The following is a 23,440-nucleotide window of genomic DNA, read 5'->3' as shown; positions in this document are numbered from 1 at the left end:
GGCGGTGGCGCGCCTCATGCGCGCCCCCTATTTGTTTACAAAACACACATTTTAAAACGTGGTTTTGCCTGCCAGTGCCGCCCTGCCGCCATATTTCTACAGTGGCTGGGCGGCAAGTGGTTAATATGGCGTCCAGACCGGAAGTGCATCACCACGTGCCGACGCGTTGCGTCACGTTAATCACGTCTTCATCAGGGCTATAGTATATATACTATAATTTATATGTATTTATTTTTTATACTGGTAATAACAGTGATCAGTAACTTACTGTTGGACTGTGATAGTGCGAACTGACACTGACCTTACCAATGACATTAATAGAGTGATCAGTGATAATACTATACACTGTCACTGTAATAACGACACTGGCTGGAAAGGGGTTTGCATCTCACGGTAATCAAGAGGTCAAGTGTGTGCACTGTGCAACTGGTTCATTTTAGGTGTATATAGGTGGCCATACACTATACAATTTGATTGTAGAATTTCTGTACAATTTCTTAGATTTACCTAAACTATCGAACCAGAGGACTCACCTATCTATCCATTCACTCTATATCCAATCGGGCAGGCAAGCCCTTGCACTACATCAGGGGTGACCAACCCGTGGGCCATAGGCCCCAGAGAGTTTAGCATGAGGCCCGGGCCCATCTGGAGGGACACTGGAGATTCTGTGCAAACATAGCAGCTGTAGTAGCCTACATTGACAAGTCATGAAAATGCATGCCTGGAGAGATATTGGGCATGCTGTGCAAACATAGTTGATGGGTGCAGGATGTGTATGCACAGTCTTTTTTGGAACACACCAGGTGCTAAGGTAAGGCCTTGTTCTAAAAATCACTGAAAGCTTTGATTTTTTTTGCAACAGATGTACATTAATGGCATACTGGTACATATGGGAACTGAAATTTAGAAAAAAAAGTGAACTCACCTTTTAAGATAGACTTTGCATGAAAAAGCATTGCCCCATCTGCCTAAACTCCAAGCAGTTGTTATACTAGTCATGCTTTTGTATTTGGAAGGCAGATGCATCATAACACAAATTCATAGTATTTATAGATATAAATGAAATTTAGTAATGTGTACCCCTCAATATTATTATTTTGTGACCATGAAGCTTTACCTTAACACTTCAGAATAATTTATACAAAATAACTAAATGCATTACATACCTGAGAAGAAAGATTTAAATAAGTCAAAAGTCTATCACGACACTGAATTGTTGTCACCCTAGAATGTGGTGCATGTTGTCTTTCCACGTTTCTTTATCTCAATATCCTTCTTATATGCATCAGAATTCTAATACAGATGAGAATGGGCATTGACCCATGGTGCCCAACTGCACTGGCAATATGTCTCATTGGCAGTTTTAAGATCTAATCCACTTTTTAAGAAGAGGGGGTTCTGACATGATACCCAGTACAATGACTTTTATCTAAACTTCAAAATGCTAAAAAGTAGAATGACCTTGTTCTGATATGTATGGTTATCTTTCCATGTACAAAAAAGCAAGACCTTCTATAAATGTTCAGCAGGACATGAGTTTGCGAAAAAGTAATGTCATGATACAATATTTCTTTAATAGTATAAATCAGAACTAAAGATTTTTAGCCATTTGCAGGATACATGCTGCGTTTTCTCCATTATATATAAGTACCATTGGTCATCTATGTATATGCTAGCAGGGGACCATAATGACTGATCAACTCTCACATTGATTGTGACATAGATTAATAGAGAGCGTAGAACTTAACTGAAGATGAATTGCCAGGGTCATTCACATGAGCTCAGTATTCAGTTTTAAGAAAGGTATCCCTACAGTTTCTGAGCTCTTGGCCAGATGCAATTTTTCAATAATTATCCCACAGTAGCAACCAAAGAAAAAGTATTGCACATGAAGATGTTTCAAGTGATTGATGCTCCAAAGAGGAGCAAAATAGGAATTCAAACTTCACATTGCTGACCATGGCAATTTAATTCCCAATGTATTTACATTTCACCCATCACACTCTGGCATAATGCATAGAAAATATAGAACTACTATACTGACCAAGCATGAAACTGAGTCTGATCCTGAAACTTGGTCAAACCTGATGAGAAACGTGAAGGGTAAGTCAACTCAAAATGGATACTGTGTCATATTATAGTTTTCAAAAAAACATTTCTAAATGTATTGTTGACACATTAACCACTTGTCCTCCAGAAGGTTTTACCCCTTCCTGACCAGGTAATTTTTTGCTATTTGGCACTGTGCTACTTTAACTGGTAATTATGCAACACTGTACTCAAATGAAATTTGTATAATTTTTTTTCACACAAATAGAGCTTTCTTTTGGTTGCATTTGATCTCTACTGGGTTTTTTATTTTTTTGTGATATAAATGAAAAAAGACCAAAATATTTTCTACTTTTGGTTATAAAAAAATGCAATAAACTTAAATTTTCACATAACTTTAGGCCAAAATGTATTTTGCTACACATTTTGGTCAAACAAAATCCCAAAAAGTGTATATTGATTGGTTTGTGTGAAAGTTATAGCATCTACAAATTATGGTATATGTATGGCAATTTACACAGCTTTTACTTTCTGACTGCCTATCACATTTCTTGAGGTGTTAAAATGCCAGGGCAGTACAAACACCCCCCAAATGAGCCCTTTTTGGAAAGAAGACATTTCATTTTGAAAAATGAGAAAAAAAGTTTTCCTTTCTTTATTCAAAGTTGTCACTTTAATAAGACATTTGCCATAGATATATATGGAATATAGAGAGCCTAGGCTCAAGAATCAATGTCCACCTTCAGACTTTCAAAGGGCATAATTTCCTTATTTCATATCCTGACTACCTATCACAGTTTCAGAGGCCCTAAAATGCCAGGATAGCACAACCCCCCCCCATATTGCCCCTTTTTGGAAAGTATACACCCGAGCTATTTGCTGGGAGGTGTGTTAGATCCATGGAAGATTTTACTTTTTGCCACATGTTTTTAGAAAATGACCATTTTGTTTACTCAAAGTTGAAATTTAAATGATATATTGCTCACACATGCCATGGGTATATATGGAATTACACCCCAACATACATTCTGATGCTTCTACCGAGTATGGGGATACCATATGTGTGAGACTTTTTGGGAATCTAGTCACATACAAATTTTGCAGATCTCAACTTTTGTCACAGGGTTTTGGAAAAGAAAAAAAGAAAAGAAAAACTACATTACACTTTCCAAAAACTTGTGGCAACAAATGAGAACCTGCAAAATACTCACCTTGCCTTTTAACATATACCTTGGAGTGTCTATTTTTTAAAAAGGCGCCATTTGGGGGGTGTTTGTACAAGCCTCTGGGCTGAATAAAAAAAGAGAAACTAACAGATTCATCCATTCACATCGATCAAGAAAAAGTGTGTGTTATGCTCATTATTAGAATATACCGCCCTGCATCCTCCCACTTCTAATACTGGGAATACATGTAATGTTCTTTTTTTTCATTCAGCCCATAGGCAGAACAAAAAAAAAAGAAGCCAAAAAAATCCCTCCATTCACATAGATCAATGAAGAAATCTCTGCCAGAAAAAAAAGGTGAAAAGAATATATGCCGAAACACAGGAGTGATCTGCCCACTGACCACCCCAGGCCCCCATGCTTGGGCATATAGGTACTTTTTTTAACTGCAGATGAGAAATCTCCTCCAGCAGCGCTGCATGCACTGAGGTATGTATTCTGAAAGCACACCCTGTTGCTGTCAGAATAAACAAGTCAGTGCTGCAGCTGAATGGCTTTCCTTCAAAGCAAACAACAACAGTTATCAATAAAACATAGTAACAATATAATATTAACTCAATAAAAAATTTTGTTACTGAAATCTGCAGCAAAAAAAAAAAGAAAAAATTATATGCCAAAGCATAGGAGCGATCCGTCTATTGAACACCCTAGGCCCCCATGCTTAGGCATATATTGTATGTTCTTTTTTTAACTTCGAAAGAGAAATCTACTCTGGCAATGTTGCAAGCACTGATGTATATATTCTGAGAGCAACACCCTGTTGCTGTCAGAATAAACATATCAGTGCTGCAGCTGATTGGCATTCCTGTAAAGCAAACAGCAACGGATATCGGTTAATAAAACACATCAACAATATAACATTAACTCATAAAAACAACATGTTTCTTTTACTTTTTGAATACTTTTTTTTTGCTTTCTATTTTTTTTTTACTTTTTAATTTTTACATTTTTTTTGATTTTTTAAATTTTGTACCTTTTTTGTAACTTAACTGTAACCAGAAACTTTACAGGCTATGATTTTAGGGTCTCTCAAAATGATTACGTAGTACGGTACCACATGAGCCAATTCCAAGATTGTATAAGTGTCTAAAAAGTGGTACTCTTGCATAGTAGTTGTCCATGTACAAGTGGTACCCCTTTCGGAACAAGGGTGACACCAAGTCCCATACTATCTTGCCACTGCTCCCCATGTAGTCTGGGCATCTGGGGGGGCTCCACATGACTATATTTTCCCTCATAAATCTGTAAATTACATGTATAGCCTGTTGCCCTCTCACAGAGTTTATACATTTTGACTCCTGATCAGGCACGCTTGCTGGGGAGATACTGTATGAATGCAAGGCGACCAGAAAAATTAACGAGGGACTGAATTGGGTCTGTAGACCAGTATGACCACAGCTCATTCTTTATTGTAATGCCCATTTTGAGGGCATTACATTTTGAATTTCATTTGAATGATCTAGCAAGGTACAAATATGGGTTGGCGGTACTGGTACTGGTCAGCATATAAATTGCTTTGGTCCACAATCAAATTATACAGATCTTCTGTGAAAAACTACTCAAAACAATCAAGGGGAATAGTTACATTTGTTGTTTCCAAATGAATTCTGGGTTGGGCAGTGAATGGGGAAAGTATGGGTGCTGCAGAATCTGTAGGCTGTCAATTATAATTTGCAGCGTGTCCGGAAGGACACTATGCCTGTGTTCAAATTCTTGGTGGCTGCAGGACACTACTTGTGCTAGCCACCTCACCAGCTTGGACTGCACTTATGGGATTAACCACATCAGCAAGTGATACTGCAGTGCTGGTATGTTAAAGCTATTATGTACTAGGCCACTGGTGCTCTCCAGCTCATCAAAAGATAGTGCAGCACTAGTACTGGCACTCTGCTGCATATGAGAATCATTGTGCAACCTGGGGTCACATATGCCTGACCTGACCTTAGCAGGAACCTGTTCTACATCATCTCAGCTATCTGTCCGGGTGCTGCTGCTCTCTACTGGTTCATATTCTGAGCCTGATTCTGTCAGTGAGAACTCCTATTTGCTCTCATCTGACATACTCAAAATCCTGTAGGCCTCTTCACTAGTGTAATATTTACATCATTTATTTCATTTTTTGTCTTCACTAGTGTACCTCTCTTTGGACATTTTGATCACTAAATTTTTAGGTACCTAGTGCAAATCACTAGAAAAAGAGCACCTGGCTATCGGGAACTGCTTGAACTGCTACAAAAATTCACCTGCAAGTGCTAGCAGATATCATTGGCCTGGAGCTGATGACTGATCAGTGCTGTACTGAATCACAGTGCTGCCAGGCTGGTGGGTGCACACGCACACACCCCTCCCAGGGAGAGCTGCTCTGCCACCATATAACTGTGTTATGCAGTCAGCAAGCGGTTAAAAAGGTGTCTTGTAGATATGGGTGTAGAAAGTGGCAAAAAAGCACTGGACCCAAAATATGATCTTATTGATATTGCTAGATAGAGTATTGCTGTTGATGTAAGTAATCTTGTTCCCAGGCTGGTGGCCTCTACATCCAAAAGGATCTCCATGGTCTCTTTGGCTTGTAGTGTAATATAGCTAAACATCAAAAGTACAAGTCTTGCTAGTAGCTTGTTTTACCTCCAAACCAGCTGCTGACAAGACCTGCTCTTGCACCATTAAAGGTCCAGTTCACTTCTACTTAATTCACATTACTTTCAACCTCAAGCCCTGATACAGGGAGTGTTTTTGGACCCCAAAACATGTTGGCTATTCTTTGGATTTTCCTATGACTTTTATTGTAATAAAGTAGTATCTGGACCATTTAGTTGTGGTGTGGCACTTCAGTTTACATTTTTGAGATATAGGTGCCATAGTTCCATCGTTCTATCTGCAACATATTTAATCTATAAATTCTTCTATATGGCCATGTCACCAGTTATGTAGTTCAGATCATTCTAACTTGTATTTTCACTTTTGAAGAACATTCTCTTGCATTAATTTCTACATCTACCCCTTTCCCTTCCCTAAAGATAACAATATCCAGGAGGAAGATACACCGTTATCACTCCATGATTCATGTAAGGGAGGGTTGGCTTGAGCTTTGGGTATTGTGTATGTGTTCATGCTTTATGTTACACCCTAAATATTGTATGGGTATAACATGGAGCATGATCTATCATGTGGACTTACAGTTTATTATCTTTGCTTTGGTGTTAATACAGAAGCTGTACTACATTCTTTATATTAATGATTCTCTACTTTACTACCAAAAATGTGCCCATTTGTTAAAAGCGTAATTCTTTACAAAAGGGCACACTGGTGGTAAGCACAGAAGTCTGCATTGGTACAGTGGTGACAAGATCTGAGTTGTTTTTCAATGCGATGGCAACAAGTTATGAGGTGTGCATTAGTGACGTGGCAAATTAAATAAGGGTGTGTAGGAAAGATGGTGACTGTGGGGGATTAGGGTCAGGCTCAGTCATGAGAGAGGGGGTTGGTGTGTTGGCGAATGGCACCGATACCTGGCACATATGCACATTAACTGACAGAGTTTGATTATTTTTGCCATCTGAAGCATAATATTATTTATAGCGCTTTACACGTGTATATATATACTGTACATTCACATCAGTGTCTAACCCTCAAGGAGCATACAATCTAAGGTCCCACATTCATACATACTAGGGCCAATTTAGACAGGAAACAATTAACCTACGAGCATGTCTTTGGAGTGTGGGAGGAAATCCATGCAGGCATAGAAAGAACATGCTTATTCCAGGTAGGTGGTGCTGTGGTTGGAATACAAACCAACAACCCTAGTACTGCCAGGTGGAAGTGCTAACCATTTAGCCACTGTGTTTTATTGATAATGTTGCTGCACATTAATGCAGATAAGTAATTCATGTAGTAGACTTTTTTAAAAAATCCTTGGCATTATAGGTAATTCATAATTAGAACTGATGTGTGTTATTGAAGCCATTAATTCATTCTACATTGTACAGAAAGCCTAACATAACTTTTCTGTAAAATAATGATTGTATTTGAAAAAATGTGCAGTAATGTCACTATTACAAAAAAGGTATGTTAGGAATGTAGATGAAATTAATAGCTACATGCGTGACTGCAGTTCTTTTTTTAAGGCGTCCAAATTCAGTTTCTCTTTTGTTTCACTTAACTTTTAAGGTGTTTTATTTTATTTTTATTCATCAGATTTACCAGTATTCTCTCTGCCCATCTAACTTCTACTTCTAAATTATAACTTTGAACATGCATTATCTATCTCAAGACAGAACTAATGGGGGTAAAACTAGAACTACATTTTACTTCCTGCATTGGTCTTTTACAATAATTATCAGATATCATGGTGCCTGTAGGAGTAACACATATAACACATTATTTAGCATTTACTAAGGTCCCTACTAAGGTTAAATATCTATGCAAATGTTTCTTCCACATCACAGTTCATGGAATTATGTAAAACCTAAATCTAGCTTGGCAGTAGAATAAAAAGTAAATTCCTCCACAGAAGTTAAAAATAAAAAAAGTAGCTCTGGCTGCTATGTTTACCTCCTTGTCCAACACTGTCCCTTACATACTTACCAGTACAACCCCTTTTCTAACACCCAGCATCTTTGAGCCCATGTTATGTGAGCCTAGGGTGTCATAGGTCTGTAGCCCTCCCCACACTCACAGAAGAATGCTGCAGTGATGCCACATCATTATTTGGAGCTGCTTTCTTCAGCATTTAGGATCCACCTATCATCAAATGAAGGAAACTGGAAAAAAGGAGGGGTATTGGGTGGTAACCAAAACTTGGAGTTGGGCTTTAATGGTTCATTATACTCAAGATTGGGATGGTGCCAATTGATTGGGTTAGTACCAATGGATTGGGCGATCTGCAAAAATCTTTGTTCTCCAGGATGCTCTAGTGCAGTGTTTTTCAACCTTTTTTGTGCAAAGGCACACTTTTTTCATGAAAAAAATCACGAGGCACACCACCATTAGAAAATGTTAAAAAAATTTACCTCTGTGCCTATATTGACTATATATAAAGTAATTCTCTTGAATAGGAATCAAACACAAAGAAATTATTTTATAATTACTTTATTATGAAATAATAAAGTATTTTATAATTGTTCATATTTCTGTTTACTTACTCAGTGCGAAACCTGGGCCTGTTTGGCTGAACACAAAGCTGATATTCTGGCAGGAATCGAAGAAAGACACACACGTAGCTCTTCGTCAACAGCTCTCAGTCTCTCTCTGTCTTTAGTTTTTATAGCAATCAGGCTTGAAAAGCTCATCTCACGCAGATATGTAGTGGAAAATGGGAGCAATGTCAAAACAGCTTTGTTTGCCAGAACGTGGAACTCCTTGGCAGTATCCAACCAAAAACTGTCCAAAGGTAGATCAGCAAATCTTAGCTTGAAACCACGATTTTGTCTCAGTTCAGTTAGTTCCTCCTGCTCCTGTAAAGTCATGTCCTTTCCACCAACTGATGCTGAGCTATAAGGGTCCCTAACCCAGTCAAGGCATTCAGTGGAGACTGAAGAGAAATAAAATGACAACTTCTCCTCGAGAGTTTTTAAATGTTTAACTATTATCTCACCCAGTGCAGCAGTGTGAACACCTTGCCATTGCTTGGTAAGTGTGAACATTTCAAGATTGCCACTTTCCACGTGTTGATGCCAGAGTTGCACCTTTGAACGGAATCCATTTCTTTTATCTGTACTTGTAAGCAGATTTTCATTTCGGCCTTGCATTCGTGTGTTCAGCTCATTCAGACGATGAAAAATATCTGCCAGGTATGCCAGCCTTGCACACCACTCATCTCTTGCAAGCAGCTTTGCGTAATCTGACCTCTCATTTGTCAGAAACACTTTAAGTTCCTCCCGCAGCTCATACACACGAACCAAGACCTTGCCACACGACAACCACCGGACCTCCGTATGAAACAGCAAGGTTTTATGCTTCGCTCCCATCTCCTCACACAAAGCTGCAAACATGCGACTTTTCACGGGTCGTGACTTTACAAAGTTTACCATGCGCACAACATCATCCAACACAGGAGCTAGGTCTGCTGGTAAAGTCTTGGCTACGAGGGCCTCACGGTTTAAAAAACAATGCGTAACAATCACATCTGGATTTCTTTCCTTCACTCAGCTTACAAAGCCTTTGGTGCACCCGATCATGGCTGCAGCTCCATCGGTGCAGACACTTGTGCAGTTTTCCCACTTAAGTCCTCCTTGTTCAAGGTATTCTGATGTGACCCGAAAAATTTCTTCTCCTGTTGTTTTTTCTGGCAATGCCTTGCAAAAAAAGAAGTTTTCTCTAATTGCATCACCATCCACAAAACGCATATTGGCCAAGAGTTGAGCATGTCCACTGATATCAGTAGACTCGTCAAGTTGCAATGCAAATTTCTCACTGATACGGATCTTTTCCAAAACCACACTTTCTATGTCTGCAGACATGTCATTAATACGTCTGGAAATTGTGTTGTCTGAGAGAGGGACTTTGTCTATTTCCTTAGCTGCTTCAGGTCCGAGCATCTCCTCTACAATAGCTTTGCAGGCGGGAAGTATTAATGTCTCTGCCACAGTGTGCGACTTTTTTGACTTGGCTATAAGTTCAGCAACTTGATAGCTAGCTTTAAGAGCTCTTTCATTTACCTTTGTGGTTTTTCTCATGAAAGTTGCCTGTTTCTCCGTGTTTTCACGCAGGTGAACAAAAAAGTCCGCATTCTTGTTTTGAAGCGAAGGGTGTTTCGTTTGGAGATGGCGTTTAAGTTTACTTGGGACCATAGCACTGTTAGATAGCTTTTCACCACACACCACACACAGTGGAGTTGGTTTCTTTGCATCTCCGGTGAAAGTAAATCCAAATGAAATATAGCTTTCGCTATATTGCCTTGTGCCAAAGAATTTCCTTGAGCTAACCATCTTTGCTTTCTTTTGATCCCCACTCATACTTGGGCTCTTATCTGGCTCCGAATTTTGTTCAGAGTCCAGTTCTTTCCTTTTCAAAAATTTGTCCATCACTGCAGTATCTGTTCCTGTCTCACTGTCACTCAGTACTTACTGCGCTTGTCTCCTCCAGATAGTCGCTGTCCGTCACACTCAGCACTCCATCCAGATCCATCAGTCAGTGCTCTTCTTCTCCTGTCTCCTCCAGATCCATCACTCAGCGCTCCTCCAGAGTCCAGATCCTTCGGTGCTCTTCTGCGCATCGGCGATCTACTGCGATGTCTTCTCCTGTCAGTGTAACAGTGACACCGGAGCTATTTATAGTCCGTAACATGTGCTTCCGCTCACAAATAGACCAATCATTAGATTCTAATGATTGGTCTATTTGTGAGCCGAAGCCACATGTTACAGATGAAATTGGAATTTTTCCCACGGCACACCAGACAATATCTCACGGCAGACTAGTGTGCCGCGGCACAGTGGTTGAAAAACGCTGCTCTAGTAAAAATTGTATCATTGCCTTCTCCCAGAAAGCTACAAAGTTATTTTTATCTCATAGATAAACTGTCCAGTTACATATTGTGTGTCAGACTGAATCCATAAGGGGAGCCTGACATCAAAATTGGCTTCCAGGTTTTCACATAGAAAATGTGGCATTTAGTGATTTACTGGTGGAAGTCAACTTTAAGGCAATAGAAACTTGTTTATGCATTTTTTAATTTGTGTAAAAATAGAGCTTCCATGACATACAAAAAGCATGTTTCAGCTTTACGTTTTTCTTATTATTTTTTTCCCATAACACTAAGCAAAACATTTGAGGGGTTTTTTTCTAATAATTTAAAATTAGAGAGTTGGTTAAGGTTTTAAATATTTTTTTTTCAAAACTGTGTAATTCAGTTAATAGCTAAGTGATCTTTTTTCATCTGTTTTACAGCAATCCTGAAATTAGATCATGTTCTAAGAAAATAAGTTGGTAGACCAAAGTTTGGGAGCTACAAAATTGTCTGCTGTGACGTGTTTGGATCTAAATGTAAACTGTACTAGTAAGCACAAATCTGTACCTAAATAAGCATTCCGATTCTGTAAACATAACTTGTAAATGTTACATTTGTTGTATGTTCATTATTTGCAACAAGTAATATATTTTAAAGCCACAAAGTAACAGAACTAAGCTAGTAATTATTTCCTAAGTTTACAATTTAAAAAATGCTCCTCTGCTCTTGATTCTATTCTGTTCATATTCTGCATAATGGCCTACATTTGTCCGTTTGCATTACTGTATGCTGGTAATAAACACAGGATTTAATTAGCTGCCCAAACACTATATAGGCTTAGTGCTTTGTGTATAGCTTGCAACTTTCTGCTCTAGTAAACTCCGCCATCGACTTGGTAATTTGTACTTATGCCATATTAAAAACAAGTAGATTTTGAACTAGACCCATAGCTTCAGTATTTATTTTTATAGAATATGTAGAAATAAAAGGTATGTAAAACAGATATTTTGAAGCAATGTTGGCTAAAACCTTTTTTTTTATAGGAAATTATCCTATCACCATTGTTGGTATCTGTAGCGATGCAGTGATATGCAAAACCTTCTCAATCTTTTTAATTCTCTGGTTGTTCCAGAAAGCTTCTTTCGTGTTGTCTTCATTTCCATAAATTGGAACTTCACCTAAAAGGGGAAGTTTCACTTTTCTGCCTCCTTCTCCCCTCATCTCCCAGTTTTGAACAATTTTTTTTTCTTTTTGAGGGAAAGCTGGTACCACGTTTTGATAGGTACCTGCTCCCACTTCTGTACAAATCACCTAGTTCAGCCACCCTTTTCTGTGCCTGCAGCCTTCTGTGACATGTCACAGGTCCCAGGAGGCTGCGGGACCATTCACAAAGTGCGGTGTGGGTCACGCATGTGCAGTGGGAAGCCATCTGTGAAGCAGCAAGGAGTCACATCCAGGTTCCCACAGTTAACATGTCAGTGCCCTGGAACCTGAAGTCTGGCAAGGAACTGGCCCAGGTGAGGAGGGTGCTGGATCTTTGGCAGGTAAGTGTCATTTTATTAAAAGTCAGCAGCTACTGTATTTGTAGCTGGTGACTTTTTTTTTGGGGGGGGGACCGAAGATTCTCATCAAAGGCACTTCTATTTCCCATAAATATTTCAACACTGAATCATGCTAATTTTGGGAGAAAATTCAGCCACAAGCAGGTTGGTTGTGGGTACTCTGAAGATGCTTGCTGTGTACATGCCACATGCCTATGTGCTCTTCTATAGATTACTGATCACTGCCTGACGTTAGTGAACATTTTTTTGACCATACCCATGAATACCTTATATGGAAACTCCAGCTTCAGTCCCCCCTGAGTATGCGGTAAGATACTACACAGCTACTAAAATACTGCATGAGTTATATAATTAAGTCATGCGGTATTTTAGTACTGAAATCATTCTTTATTGTTTCAGCTGTTAGCAAGGTTCCCCGCTGACAGCTGAATGTAAAAAGAATTGAAGGTATTGCCTGGAAATTAAAAAAAGTAAAAAAAAAACTGCGTTGAGAATCCCCATGCATACCAAAACTTTTGGATTTGGTATGGATTTTTATGGAAACCCCCCACGCCAAAATTAAAAAAAAATTGGTGTGGTGGTCCCCCCAAAATCCATTCCAGACCCTTATCCAAGCATGCAGTCCAGCAGGTCAGGAAGGGGGGGTGTGAACAAGTGCCCCCCCTCCTGAACCATAGCAGATGACATGCCATTAACATGGGGGGTGCTTTGGGGCAGAGGGGCTCCCCCCCAAGCACTTTTTCCCTATGTTGATGGGGACCAGGGTCTCTTCCCCACAATCGGGGGTCTGCGGGTGGGGGGCTAATTGGAATCTGGAAGCCCCCTTTAACCCTCCCCCCTACGTGAATGAGTATGGAGTACATGGTACCACTGCTCATTCACAAAAAAAAAGTGTAGTGTAAAAAATGACAGAAGACAGTCTTTGACAAGTCCTTTATTAAAAAGAAAATAAAAAAAGTTCCCTGAAGTAGATTCAATGTCAATCACAATGCCACTTGAGAACACTCCACTCTTGACGCTGGCTCCCACCATCTGACAGCTGCGCCGGCCTAATAGCTCTTAAATACTGTATGGTCACCCCAGCCCCTTGTGACATCATCATGCGCTCTGATTGGCCAAAGCATTGCATCTGACCTGTGGCCAGGTGCCTTGCTTTGGCCAATCACAATGCACTGTAAGGGCAAGCAATGCACAGAATGCCCTAACTGTTCGTATGTTCGCCAAGCACATGAACAGCCGATGTTTGAGTCGAACTTGTGCTTGAATCAAACATCAAGCCCAGCCCTACTCTGGATCAACTTTGGGTATTGGATAGTGTATATTGAGGTTTTCTATTTGCGTGTGTTTTTTCTTCTCTGTTGGTTTAACTGGATTGACCAGTGTCTTTCTTCAACCAGATTAACTATGTGACTAAGTAAAGGGTGAGCATTGGAGCAAAATTATTTTATTTTTATTTCAACAGGTAAAAGGATGCTAATAAAAAAAGACTTCTACTTCTAAAAGAACCAGTTATCACTTTACAAACTGTAAAAATTCACAGGGCCTAATATATTGTGCACTCTAGTCTAGCTCATCCTCATCCATCCCTGCACCTTATCCTGCCTAGGGAATTGATAATACCAGCAATTGGACTACAATGTCAAAGCAATCATTCTGAAGGCTTCAATGCCTAGAGACATTTGAGACAAAATAGGTAAAACCAAACAATGCGGGTTCATTATAAAATGAAACAACAACTTTTGTGTATACTTATACAAATATAGAAATCCAGAATTGCAGAAATATTTAATGTAAAATTTGTAATACACTAATCAAAATACATTGTAACAACATTGTTATAGGGTATTCATGCATCACGTTTGGTAACAAACTTTCAGAAAGTGATGTTCCTAGTGCAAAGTGTATATGTATTGGTTTACGTAAAAGTTATAATGTCTACAAATGGCAGTATATATACTGGATTTTTTTTTTTTTTTTATACTAGTAATGATGGTGATCAGCGGTGGGAACTAACTAAGGGCCACAAACATCGCCAGTGACACTAATACAGTGATCAGCACTAATAAAAAGCACTGGCACTGTACTAATGGCACTGGACAGGAAGGGGTTAACATCTGGGGTGAGCAATGGGTTAACTGTGCACTGTGCGTGTTTCACATTGTGTGCTGTTGACTATTGGAGAACAAACTGTTTTTACCCATGATACATGTAAGCACATTTTTATTACTATTAACCTCCCTGGCGGTATTCCCGAGTGTAGCTCAGGGTAGAGTTTCAGTACCAAAAGCTCAGGGATTCCCTGCAGCATTTACCTTGTCCTGCGCTCCCACGATGTGTCCCCTGCAGCGTCCCCAGTCATCTCCTCTGGCCGATGCCGGCATCCGTCTTCTGGGTTCCGGTCCCTGCGAGCGTCGGGACGTATGGGGGTCGGAACCGGCGGGAAATTTGAAAATTTTAAAAACTGACATTCACTAATACACCAAAATCACATAGTAAAACATTACTGTTTCAAACCATTTCACATACATTTTGTCCCTACTGCTTTGTCCTGTGCCCTGCCTGCATTTTTACTGTTATTTCTGCCTGGAAACTTAGAAAAGTCCATGGCATCCAAAAAACGTCCCTTTATGTCAAAAACGGTTTTAGACCAGCTAGAATACAGCGATAGTAAATCAGAACCACTTGCAGAATTGAGTGATAATGATTTGTGGGGAAATTCATCATCAGACACTGAAAACGATTCTGCGACTGAGCTCAGCGATGTGTGAACTTGGCGCTATATTTCAAATTTCAGTGTTTTTGGTTTGATTATATTATTGAATTAAATTTATTATTATATTATTATTATTTTTAATGATTATTTATTATATTATAATTTATGATTTCGTGTTTCAAGTTTTATCCTACCCGTGATGTTTACTAGACTCTTGTTCGGACAGATTTCAGTGAGTTATTCCTAAAAATTACAGGCCTACAATAAAAAAACTACATATTTCCATGCAAAATAATGGTACCACTTTCAGCACAGAAATATTGACATAATTATACCGCTAGGAAGGTTAAGGTGGACTTTATGCATATTACACTATGGAAGTATGTTTATTTCACATGGCTTCTGAGAACTTGTGAAAGACTGAGGAGGCGATTGGTCCCATGAAACATTTGGATTGCATAAAGGCTATTTTACAAGATTTGTAGGGTAAGGTGCATGACTGAAGGGGAAGGGATCACACATGTTGCTGTGGTTTGGCACATTGGTGGTTATAAAAGGAGCAATCTCACGTGTTGTGGATTTGGTCACGTTTAAAGTGAAATGCACAATTTTCACACACAGAGGGTAAGAGTATTTAGGGGAAAGGGGGCAAGTGTATTTGTTTCTTGCGCATAATGGTTTTAATAGCGTTTGAGTATAAACATACTACATAATATTAGTTTTTTTCTTTTGGAGTTTTATATTAGCACAGTGGAAGATCACGGAATTGCACAGTATATACCACAAAGAGGTGAAAGAGAATTCTGATGGGTAATTGAGAAGACTGGAATACGAACAAGAGCACTTCTGTTTGCATAAGAAAGATTTATACTATTTGTTTTGTTTTTTTTATGGTGGTTATTGGAGATGAGTAAGCGAAGGCAGAGGCCCTGCCTGTTGGCAATGGTATAAACTCCTGATAGCACTCAGGGAGGTCTACATGTGGAATTTGCAAGTTCTCAAAGAAATCATGCAGTTCATGTGGCATTCTGAGATAGTATTGTTCGCCATTGGAAGTGACTTGCAGAGCAAAGGAACATTTTCATCTATAGGCAATGTTTTTCTCTCCTAAAACCTCCAGAAGAGGGTGCAATGCTCTTCTATTATAAGTGATGGGTGAGAAGCCTTGAAAAAGTTTTATGGGTTCTCAGTTGAAAGTGATAAGTTAATTTTGTCTGACTTTATTCAGAATGTCCTCTTTTAAGGTTAAATTGGAGAGGCAGTATATTATATCTCTACTTGATGCATTTTCTAAGCCCTAGGCCTCAGAGCGCTATGAGCTTGGTCAAAATCAATCAGAACATCTGTGTTCCTTTCCAGAATGTTGTTAAACACCATTTGAAGAGCTAATTTAACTCTCGCATTGTTTTTTCTTCCCCTGTTATTCAAGTCCTGTAGATGCCTATTCATTGCTATGAGGTGCTTGGAATGTGTCTCAGTAATGTTTTCCAGCCTGGAGATGGCTTTTTCTTTCTATCTACCTGCTCTTTTTGTAGCTGCTAGTGGCTCAAAAATTACTTGCAGGTCTGCTTTCAGATCTGTGATAGCTGCAGTCAGGGAGTTTTTAATGTCACCTGCGATTTCTGCCATATCTGCGAATGCTAGAGCATGGTCATGGTGCATGGTAAAAGCTCCTTCAATGTGCCTCCATCCACTCAGTGCGGTAAACCATGCCCCACAGTTATTTATATATATATATATATATATATATATATTGTGTACCTATCTATGGATACAGCAAAATACTGTTTGAGGACTTCAGTTGTAAAAAGAAACAACACAATAAATCTGGTTATAAAATCAAAAACAAGGGAAGAGCACCTAAGGAAAAAAATGTACAACTGCCAGATGGTAGTCCTTTGATATGAAAATGTTATTACTATATGTGGTATAAAAATACAGCACACAAACATTATTTAGAAAAATTTGGTCAAGAGTCACTTAAAAGGAATATAAAGACTGACACCCTCCTCAAAAGAGAACATGATGCTTTCAATAATGCATCAATTCAAAGAGTAGGTAAACCCCTTGCAGATTGATCAATATGGGTTGGAATCCGTGTGGAACCAACAAGCTTATTGTGCATTCATGAAAGGCAAAGACACATTCCATATAGTAAGATCCACTGAGCTGCAAATTAAAGTAATTGCAAAGGTTCGTTTTTCCTTGAAAATAATAAACATGCCCGGAACCTCCTCTTCTGGGGTCCCCATCAGCAATCTTCTCTCCTCCTCTTCTCTGCGTGCCCCCATAGCAGGATGCTGGCTACAGGGACACTCATGAGGGCTCAGTCCTAAGCCAGGCTGTGTGCTTCCATAGACACACACACAGCATAGCTCAGCACTCTCCCCCACTCCTTCCTCACAGGATTTGACTGACATCAATGGCAAGAAAGAGGGAAGAAGATCTGCTGCAGATGAGCACAGCGCTGGATCAAGATCAGGCTTAGCTAATAGTTTAAGGGTGGGCTACGGGGAGCAGTTTTTGAAAGTTTTGTTACCTTAATGCAGAGAATGCATTAAGGTAAGAAAAAGGTGCCTTTATAACTACTTTAAAGTAAGTAGTTCACTATGAACTGTCAGGAGCCTTGCGCCCTGGGGGATTAGGGTAGAGGTCGTACCCCTTTGGGGGGTGGACTAAAGCACACCCCTAAGTTCACTTTCTTGTGTTTGTGTTTTGCACTTGCATGTTTTTTGTTCACTTATGGGTTTTTCATTTTTTGCACCTTCGCGGACTTTAAAAAAAATAAATAAATATACAATTATTGGGATTTTTTAGCGAAGACGTGTACAGATCACATTTTGGTTTAAATTTATGAAGATATTTGATTTTTTAAATTTTTTTATTGGATATGTTTTATAGCAAAAAGTAAAAAATAGAGTTTTTTTTCCAAAATTGTCTGTCTTTTTTTGTTTATAGTGAAAAAAATAAAAAACGCAGCAATGCTCAAATACCACCAAAAGAAATCTCTATTTGTATGAAAAAGTGACATAAATTGAATTTATATACAGCGTTGCATAACCGCGCAATTGTCAGTTAAAGTAATGCAGCGCTGTATCACAAAAAATGGCCTGGTCAGTAAGGGGGGACAATCCTCCGGAGGGCAAGTGGTTAATTTTCTCACTTGAAGAATATACTTCCCCTCTTATCTGGGCTTTCAACTTTACCCACTGAATCTTCCTCAGGCTTAACAGACAAACAAGAAATTTGTCAGTGCACTATTCTGCACTAAGTTACTGTTATGTACTTTCTGTTATTCTGCATTCTGTTAATATGTGACTATGTTTATGCTGCCACGTTCAGAAACCTTGTCTTTACTAAAGATCTTCTTCACCAAATTCCATGTGGCTGTGGACGCCTTTAGGGTACAGCTAAAAAAGGATTACAGTATATTTTCAAGATTTATGATCCCACAACTTCACATAACTATAGTAATTATAGCCTTACTTGCCGGGACATAATCACCCTGGCGTTATATTTTTGATATACCATTATGCTCTCTACAGACTATTCACCTATCACCACTAGGAAAAACCTAGTAATACCTGCTGAATCTTTTTGAGCCCAGTTGGACAAATAAGAGATTGGTTAGTGCTTTCATTTCCCTCTTTTCTCTAAGGCTAAGAATTCCCACTACTCCACCAGTGCTGTAAAAAGTTGTATTCAAGTATTTTTTAGTAGCTATCATGCTCTCTGAAGATTACTTACCTTTTAATACTAGGTGAAGTTTGGTACCAAAGGTATTGTTACATAATCTCTCCTCTTTGTATACTACATAATCCTTATTCAAGGGACTAGTACATCCTATTCACAAACTTTACTATATAAACTCTCTTCCAATTTAATTTCTTTTTAACAGAAACTCCAGTCTCCCTCACCATGGCTTATTCTTCTTAAGGAATGCACCCTACTGTCATTTCTCACACTATAAAGGGTTTAAATACATCCGAGAAAAGAATATCTGTGTTGAGGGAACTTAAAAAGGTCTAACTTAAAATAGTCTTCTTACAAGAAACAAAGAAGCTTTTACAAAAGCTTTTCATGCTACCAACTCTTTAGCCAAAACTAAAGGTGTATCTATACTGTTAAGCAAAGACTCTAACTTCTTGATGACTGACAAGCTAATTGATCCAGACAGCAGATACCTCTCTCTCAAGGGGATTTTAAGTAGAAAACCTGTCACACTAGCTAACATATGTTTTCCAAACTCAGCCAATATTTCTTTCTGTCAAAAGGTTATAGATGAATTAAAGTGGTTTGCCACAGGATTTTTGATGCTGGGCGGCGACTTTAAAGTACCTCCTAATCCTCTGCAAGACACATCTGCTTGAAAAACTTGCATTGCATACAAAATCCTTAAGAGAATTAAACTATTACACAGATCTCTAATGCTACTGGACTCCTGGAAAACCCAAAACTCATCTGGCAGAGATTACACATTTCCTCAATTCCACATTATAGACATCAAAGAACAACTACCTATAATTACAGATGCTCGGATAGGTATACAATCCCTATCTGACCATACACCTTGAATGTCAGACTAAAATTTCGAACTGGCATCTAAATCCATCACTACTCACAAATCCTGACATCCTTGAACAAACAACTGAATCCATTAAGACTTATTTTGCTCTCAATTCCAATGATGACCCCTATCCTATTTTAACCTGGGAAGCTCATAAACGTTCTACAAGGTGAATCCATTAAATGGGGAGCAAAAGCTAAAAATGAATAGACATTTCTGATCTATCCACTACCATTGTGCATCTTAAAGTGGAGTTCCAGCCATTTTTGTGTTTATTAGAAGTTAGCATCTACAAAAACTGCAGCTGCTGACTTAATAAACACACACTTACCTGTCCCAGGGTCCAGTAATGTGCTCACCCGTGCCGTTCCTTCTCTCTACAGCACTGGCATCTCAACTGTCGGCACCAGGCTGTGACAGCTTGCAGCTTCACAGCCAGGTGGTCACTGCGCATGCGCAAGTTGTGCTGTGCATCCTTACTGGTCTGGCAATCTTCTGGGACCTGTGAAGGTTCCCAGGAGACTGTGGGAGGAAGGAGGGGGATGAACTTTCATCTTATTTAGTCACGGCAAACTGAGTGTGGAAGTGGGAGTGAGTACCTGTCAAAATCAGATACCCACTCCCCCCCCCCAAAAGGTGCCAAATATGGGTGGGTGGAACTCCGTTTTAAATCCCAACATAAACTCTCTTTAACTACACAGTCGGCAACTGTACATCTAGAAACTAGGAAGACACTACAAAACATTCTAGAATCCAAGGCCAGACGCATACTTTTTTTTAAAAAATGGGTTTATTATGAACACAGTAACAAAAGTGGAAAATTTCTAGCTATGGTCCTGGAAGACTCGAATATACTGGAAAAAATCTTCAGTATAAAAAAACGTAAATGGAAGAATAGAACATACAACAGATAAAATAGCCTCACAATTCCACGACTTTTATACAAAACTTTATAATCTCCCCGCACAACACAAGCCTGCTGGGCTACAAGGCGAAAGGGAACATAATATATTTGATATATATACTTAAGAGACAGCAATATTCCCACTCTCTCAAACAAAGATGTTAGGAATTTAGAATGTTCTTTTCAGGAAGACAAAATACTGCATGCCATTAAGGAGTTAAAATTGGGCTCTTCTTTTCGTATACACTCTCATCATTCACTTAGCCCCAACAGAATATAGCATTTATTCTCTTACAGGTGCAACTACTTCAATGTAACTCCCATATTCTTAATCCGGATGCACAACACAGAACATACACGCCTTTCAAGGCTACCCTTACCCAACACTTTATACTCCCTCAACATAAGAGCTCCCTATTACAAGGGTCAGTATCCATTATTATGTATATTACCTCGTCTAATACACTCTTTATATCTGCAGATATGTAATATGCACTTGTCCTATTGTATTGTCCTACTCTGATTGCACTGTAGTCTACAACTATGACCCGTCTCCGATACGGGAGGCTGTCTGCTGTGTCTATGCTCAGACTGCGATCCGTAGTTGTATATGCCTTGATATGCCCTTTTTTCCTCTAATAAAATATTTTTTTGAAAAAAAAAAATTGGGCAAAATTCCAGGCCCTGACGGCCAAACATCACAATATTATGAAGCCTTCTCAAAAGCCCACTTCTCCAAGTCTTTGATTCTCTAGATAAACAACAGAAAATCCCTGACTCATTTCATGGCCCACATTACAGTAATCCCAAAGGCAAATAAAGATCCAACTGAATGCTCAAATTACAGGCCAATATCCCTTCTAAATAAAAATCTAAAATGACTGGCTAAGATTCTGGCAAACTGTTTGAGACCCCTCTTAGCAAAAGTTATTGAGCCAGAGCAGGTGGGTTTCATGCCTGAAAGAGAAGCAAGTGATAACATTACCAAGGCACTCAACTTAATTTATAATTCCTGAATTGAAAAGATCAAGGGTCTTTTCCTGTCTACAGATGCAGAGAAGGCCTTCGATCCAGTGGCATGGAACTACATGTTTGCAACATGTGCCCATATAGGCCTAAGGGATAAAATGTTGTTGTGGATCTCCACTCTCTATTGATTTCCCACTGCAAAATTAAAAATTAATGGGACCTTTTCAGACACAATATACATTAAAAATGGCACTAGACAGGGATGTCCCCTTTCTCCTTTAGTTTTAATCTTAACTCTATAATCCTTTATCAGAACACTAAACAAAAACAAATCAATACATGGGTTTCCAGCAGCAAGGCGATATTTTAAGACACATGCTCATGCAGGTGAACTATTGTTTTTTCTAACAAATCCTCATACATCCATCCCCAACCTAATAGACGATCACAATGACAACAAAGCTGTTATGAATCAATCTGATTCATAACAACTCTGCTTCTCTTCCTGGTGAGCTGTGATTGGCCCACAGCTCTCACATGATACATGGGGCCAATCACAGCACCTTGTACCATGAGACCAGCTGGAGCCAATTACAGATCACTGTACAGATCACTGTATTTTGACCTGTCATGAACATAATCCATTCATGACAGTTCAAAGCAAATATTACATTGCAGGTGCAATGAGCTTTATTGCTATGTTACGTTTGGTATCCATTTACTCAGCGTAACATCATCTTTCATATTTTATCAAAGAATTGGGTAACATATTGTGCTTTTTTGCATTAAAGTTCTAAAAAGGTTTTTTTTCACCAAAAAAATTGTGTTTGAAAAATTGCTGCACAGATACTGTGTGACAGAAAAATTTTCAACACCCACCATTTTATTCTTTCGGGCATCGGCTTTAAAAAATATATAATGCTTGGAGGTTCAAAATAGTTTTCTAGCAAAAAAACCCAGTTTTTTCATGTAAACAAAAAGTGTCAGAAAAGCCTTCGTCTTCAAGTGGCTAGAAGAGTGAGTAATGCATGGCATAAGCTTCTATTGTTGGCCCTGGATAGTAGAAGCACCCCCCCAAATGATCCCTTTTTGGAGATTAGACACTCCAAGGTATTTGCTAAGGGGCATGGTGAGTATTTTGCAGATCTCATTTGCTACCACAAGTTTTTGGAACATGAAGAAAGAAAACGAAAATGTATTTTTTCTTTTCTTTTATTCTTTTTCAAAACCTTCTGACAAAAATTATATCTTCAAAATACTCACCATGCATCTTAAATTCTTTGGGTTGCCTATTTCCTAAAAAGGGGTAATTTGGGGGGCGTTTGTACTATCCTGGCATTTTAGGGCCTCCGAAACTGTGATAGGTAGTGAGGAAGTGATATGAGAGAATATGCCCTTTGAAAGCATGAAGGTGGTCATTGGATTTTTGGGGCCTGTATGTAGCTAGGCTGCCAAAAAGTCTCTCACATGTGGTATCTTTATACTCGGGAGAAGTAGCAGAATGTGTTTTGGAGTTTTTGATTTAGGTCAGGTGAGCGTGGGGGCCATTCAATAGTATCAATTCCTTCATCCTTCAGGAACTGCCTGCATACTCTCACCACATGACGCCGGGCATTGTCGTGCATCAGGAGGAATCCATGACCCACTGCACCAGTGTAGGGTCTGACAATGGGTCCAAGAATTTCATCCCAATACCTAATGGCATTCAGAGTGCCATTGTCTAGCCTGTAGAGGTCTGTGCATCCCTCCATGAATATGCCTCCCCAGACCATCACTGACCCACCACCAAAATGGTCCTACTGAACAAACTTATAGGCAGGATAATGTTCTCCATGGCTTCTCCAGACCCTTTCACATCTATCACATTTGCTCAGGGTAAACCTGAAAAGCACAGGGTGCCAGTGGTGGACCTTCCAATTCTGATGTTCAATGTCAAATGCCAATTGAGCTCTATAGTGCCAGGCCATGAGAACAGGGTCCACTAGAGGGTCTCCCTCAGA

The 23,440-nt window shown here is 39.2% G+C and overlaps 2 protein-coding genes across 2 annotated transcripts; both read right to left on the bottom strand.

Moving 5' to 3' along the window:
* Positions 1-8,422: 8,422 nt before the first annotated feature.
* On the bottom strand, positions 8,423-9,310 carry LOC149457421 (zinc finger BED domain-containing protein 5-like). The gene has a single exon (XM_089683730.1). The coding sequence runs from the start codon at positions 9,308-9,310 to the stop codon at positions 8,423-8,425; it is 888 nt and encodes a 295-aa protein (XP_089539856.1).
* A 114-nt stretch (positions 9,311-9,424) lies between these two features.
* Positions 9,425-10,303, bottom strand: LOC149457420 (zinc finger BED domain-containing protein 5-like). The gene has a single exon (XM_089683729.1). It carries the CDS (start codon positions 10,301-10,303, stop codon positions 9,425-9,427), a length of 879 nt encoding a protein of 292 aa, XP_089539855.1.
* Between the last annotated feature and the right edge of the window lie 13,137 nt (positions 10,304-23,440).

The sequence above is a fragment of the Staurois parvus genome, unplaced genomic scaffold, assembly GCF_062004578.1.
Source record: "Staurois parvus isolate SC_StPar_1 unplaced genomic scaffold, SC_StPar_1.0 ptg000321l, whole genome shotgun sequence".
In the NCBI taxonomy this organism is placed as follows: domain Eukaryota; kingdom Metazoa; phylum Chordata; class Amphibia; order Anura; family Ranidae; genus Staurois; species Staurois parvus.
Note: the sequence above shows the minus strand (reverse complement) of the source record. Positions and strands in the feature narration are given on the sequence as shown.

Bases quoted from the DNA above. Each gene is read 5' to 3' on its own strand.
- LOC149457421 (XM_089683730.1), bottom strand. From the start codon at position 9,310: ATGGTAAACTTTGTAAAGTCACGACCCGTGAAAAGTCGCATGTTTGCA.
- LOC149457420 (XM_089683729.1), bottom strand. From the start codon at position 10,303: ATGGACAAATTTTTGAAAAGGAAAGAACTGGACTCTGAACAAAATTCG.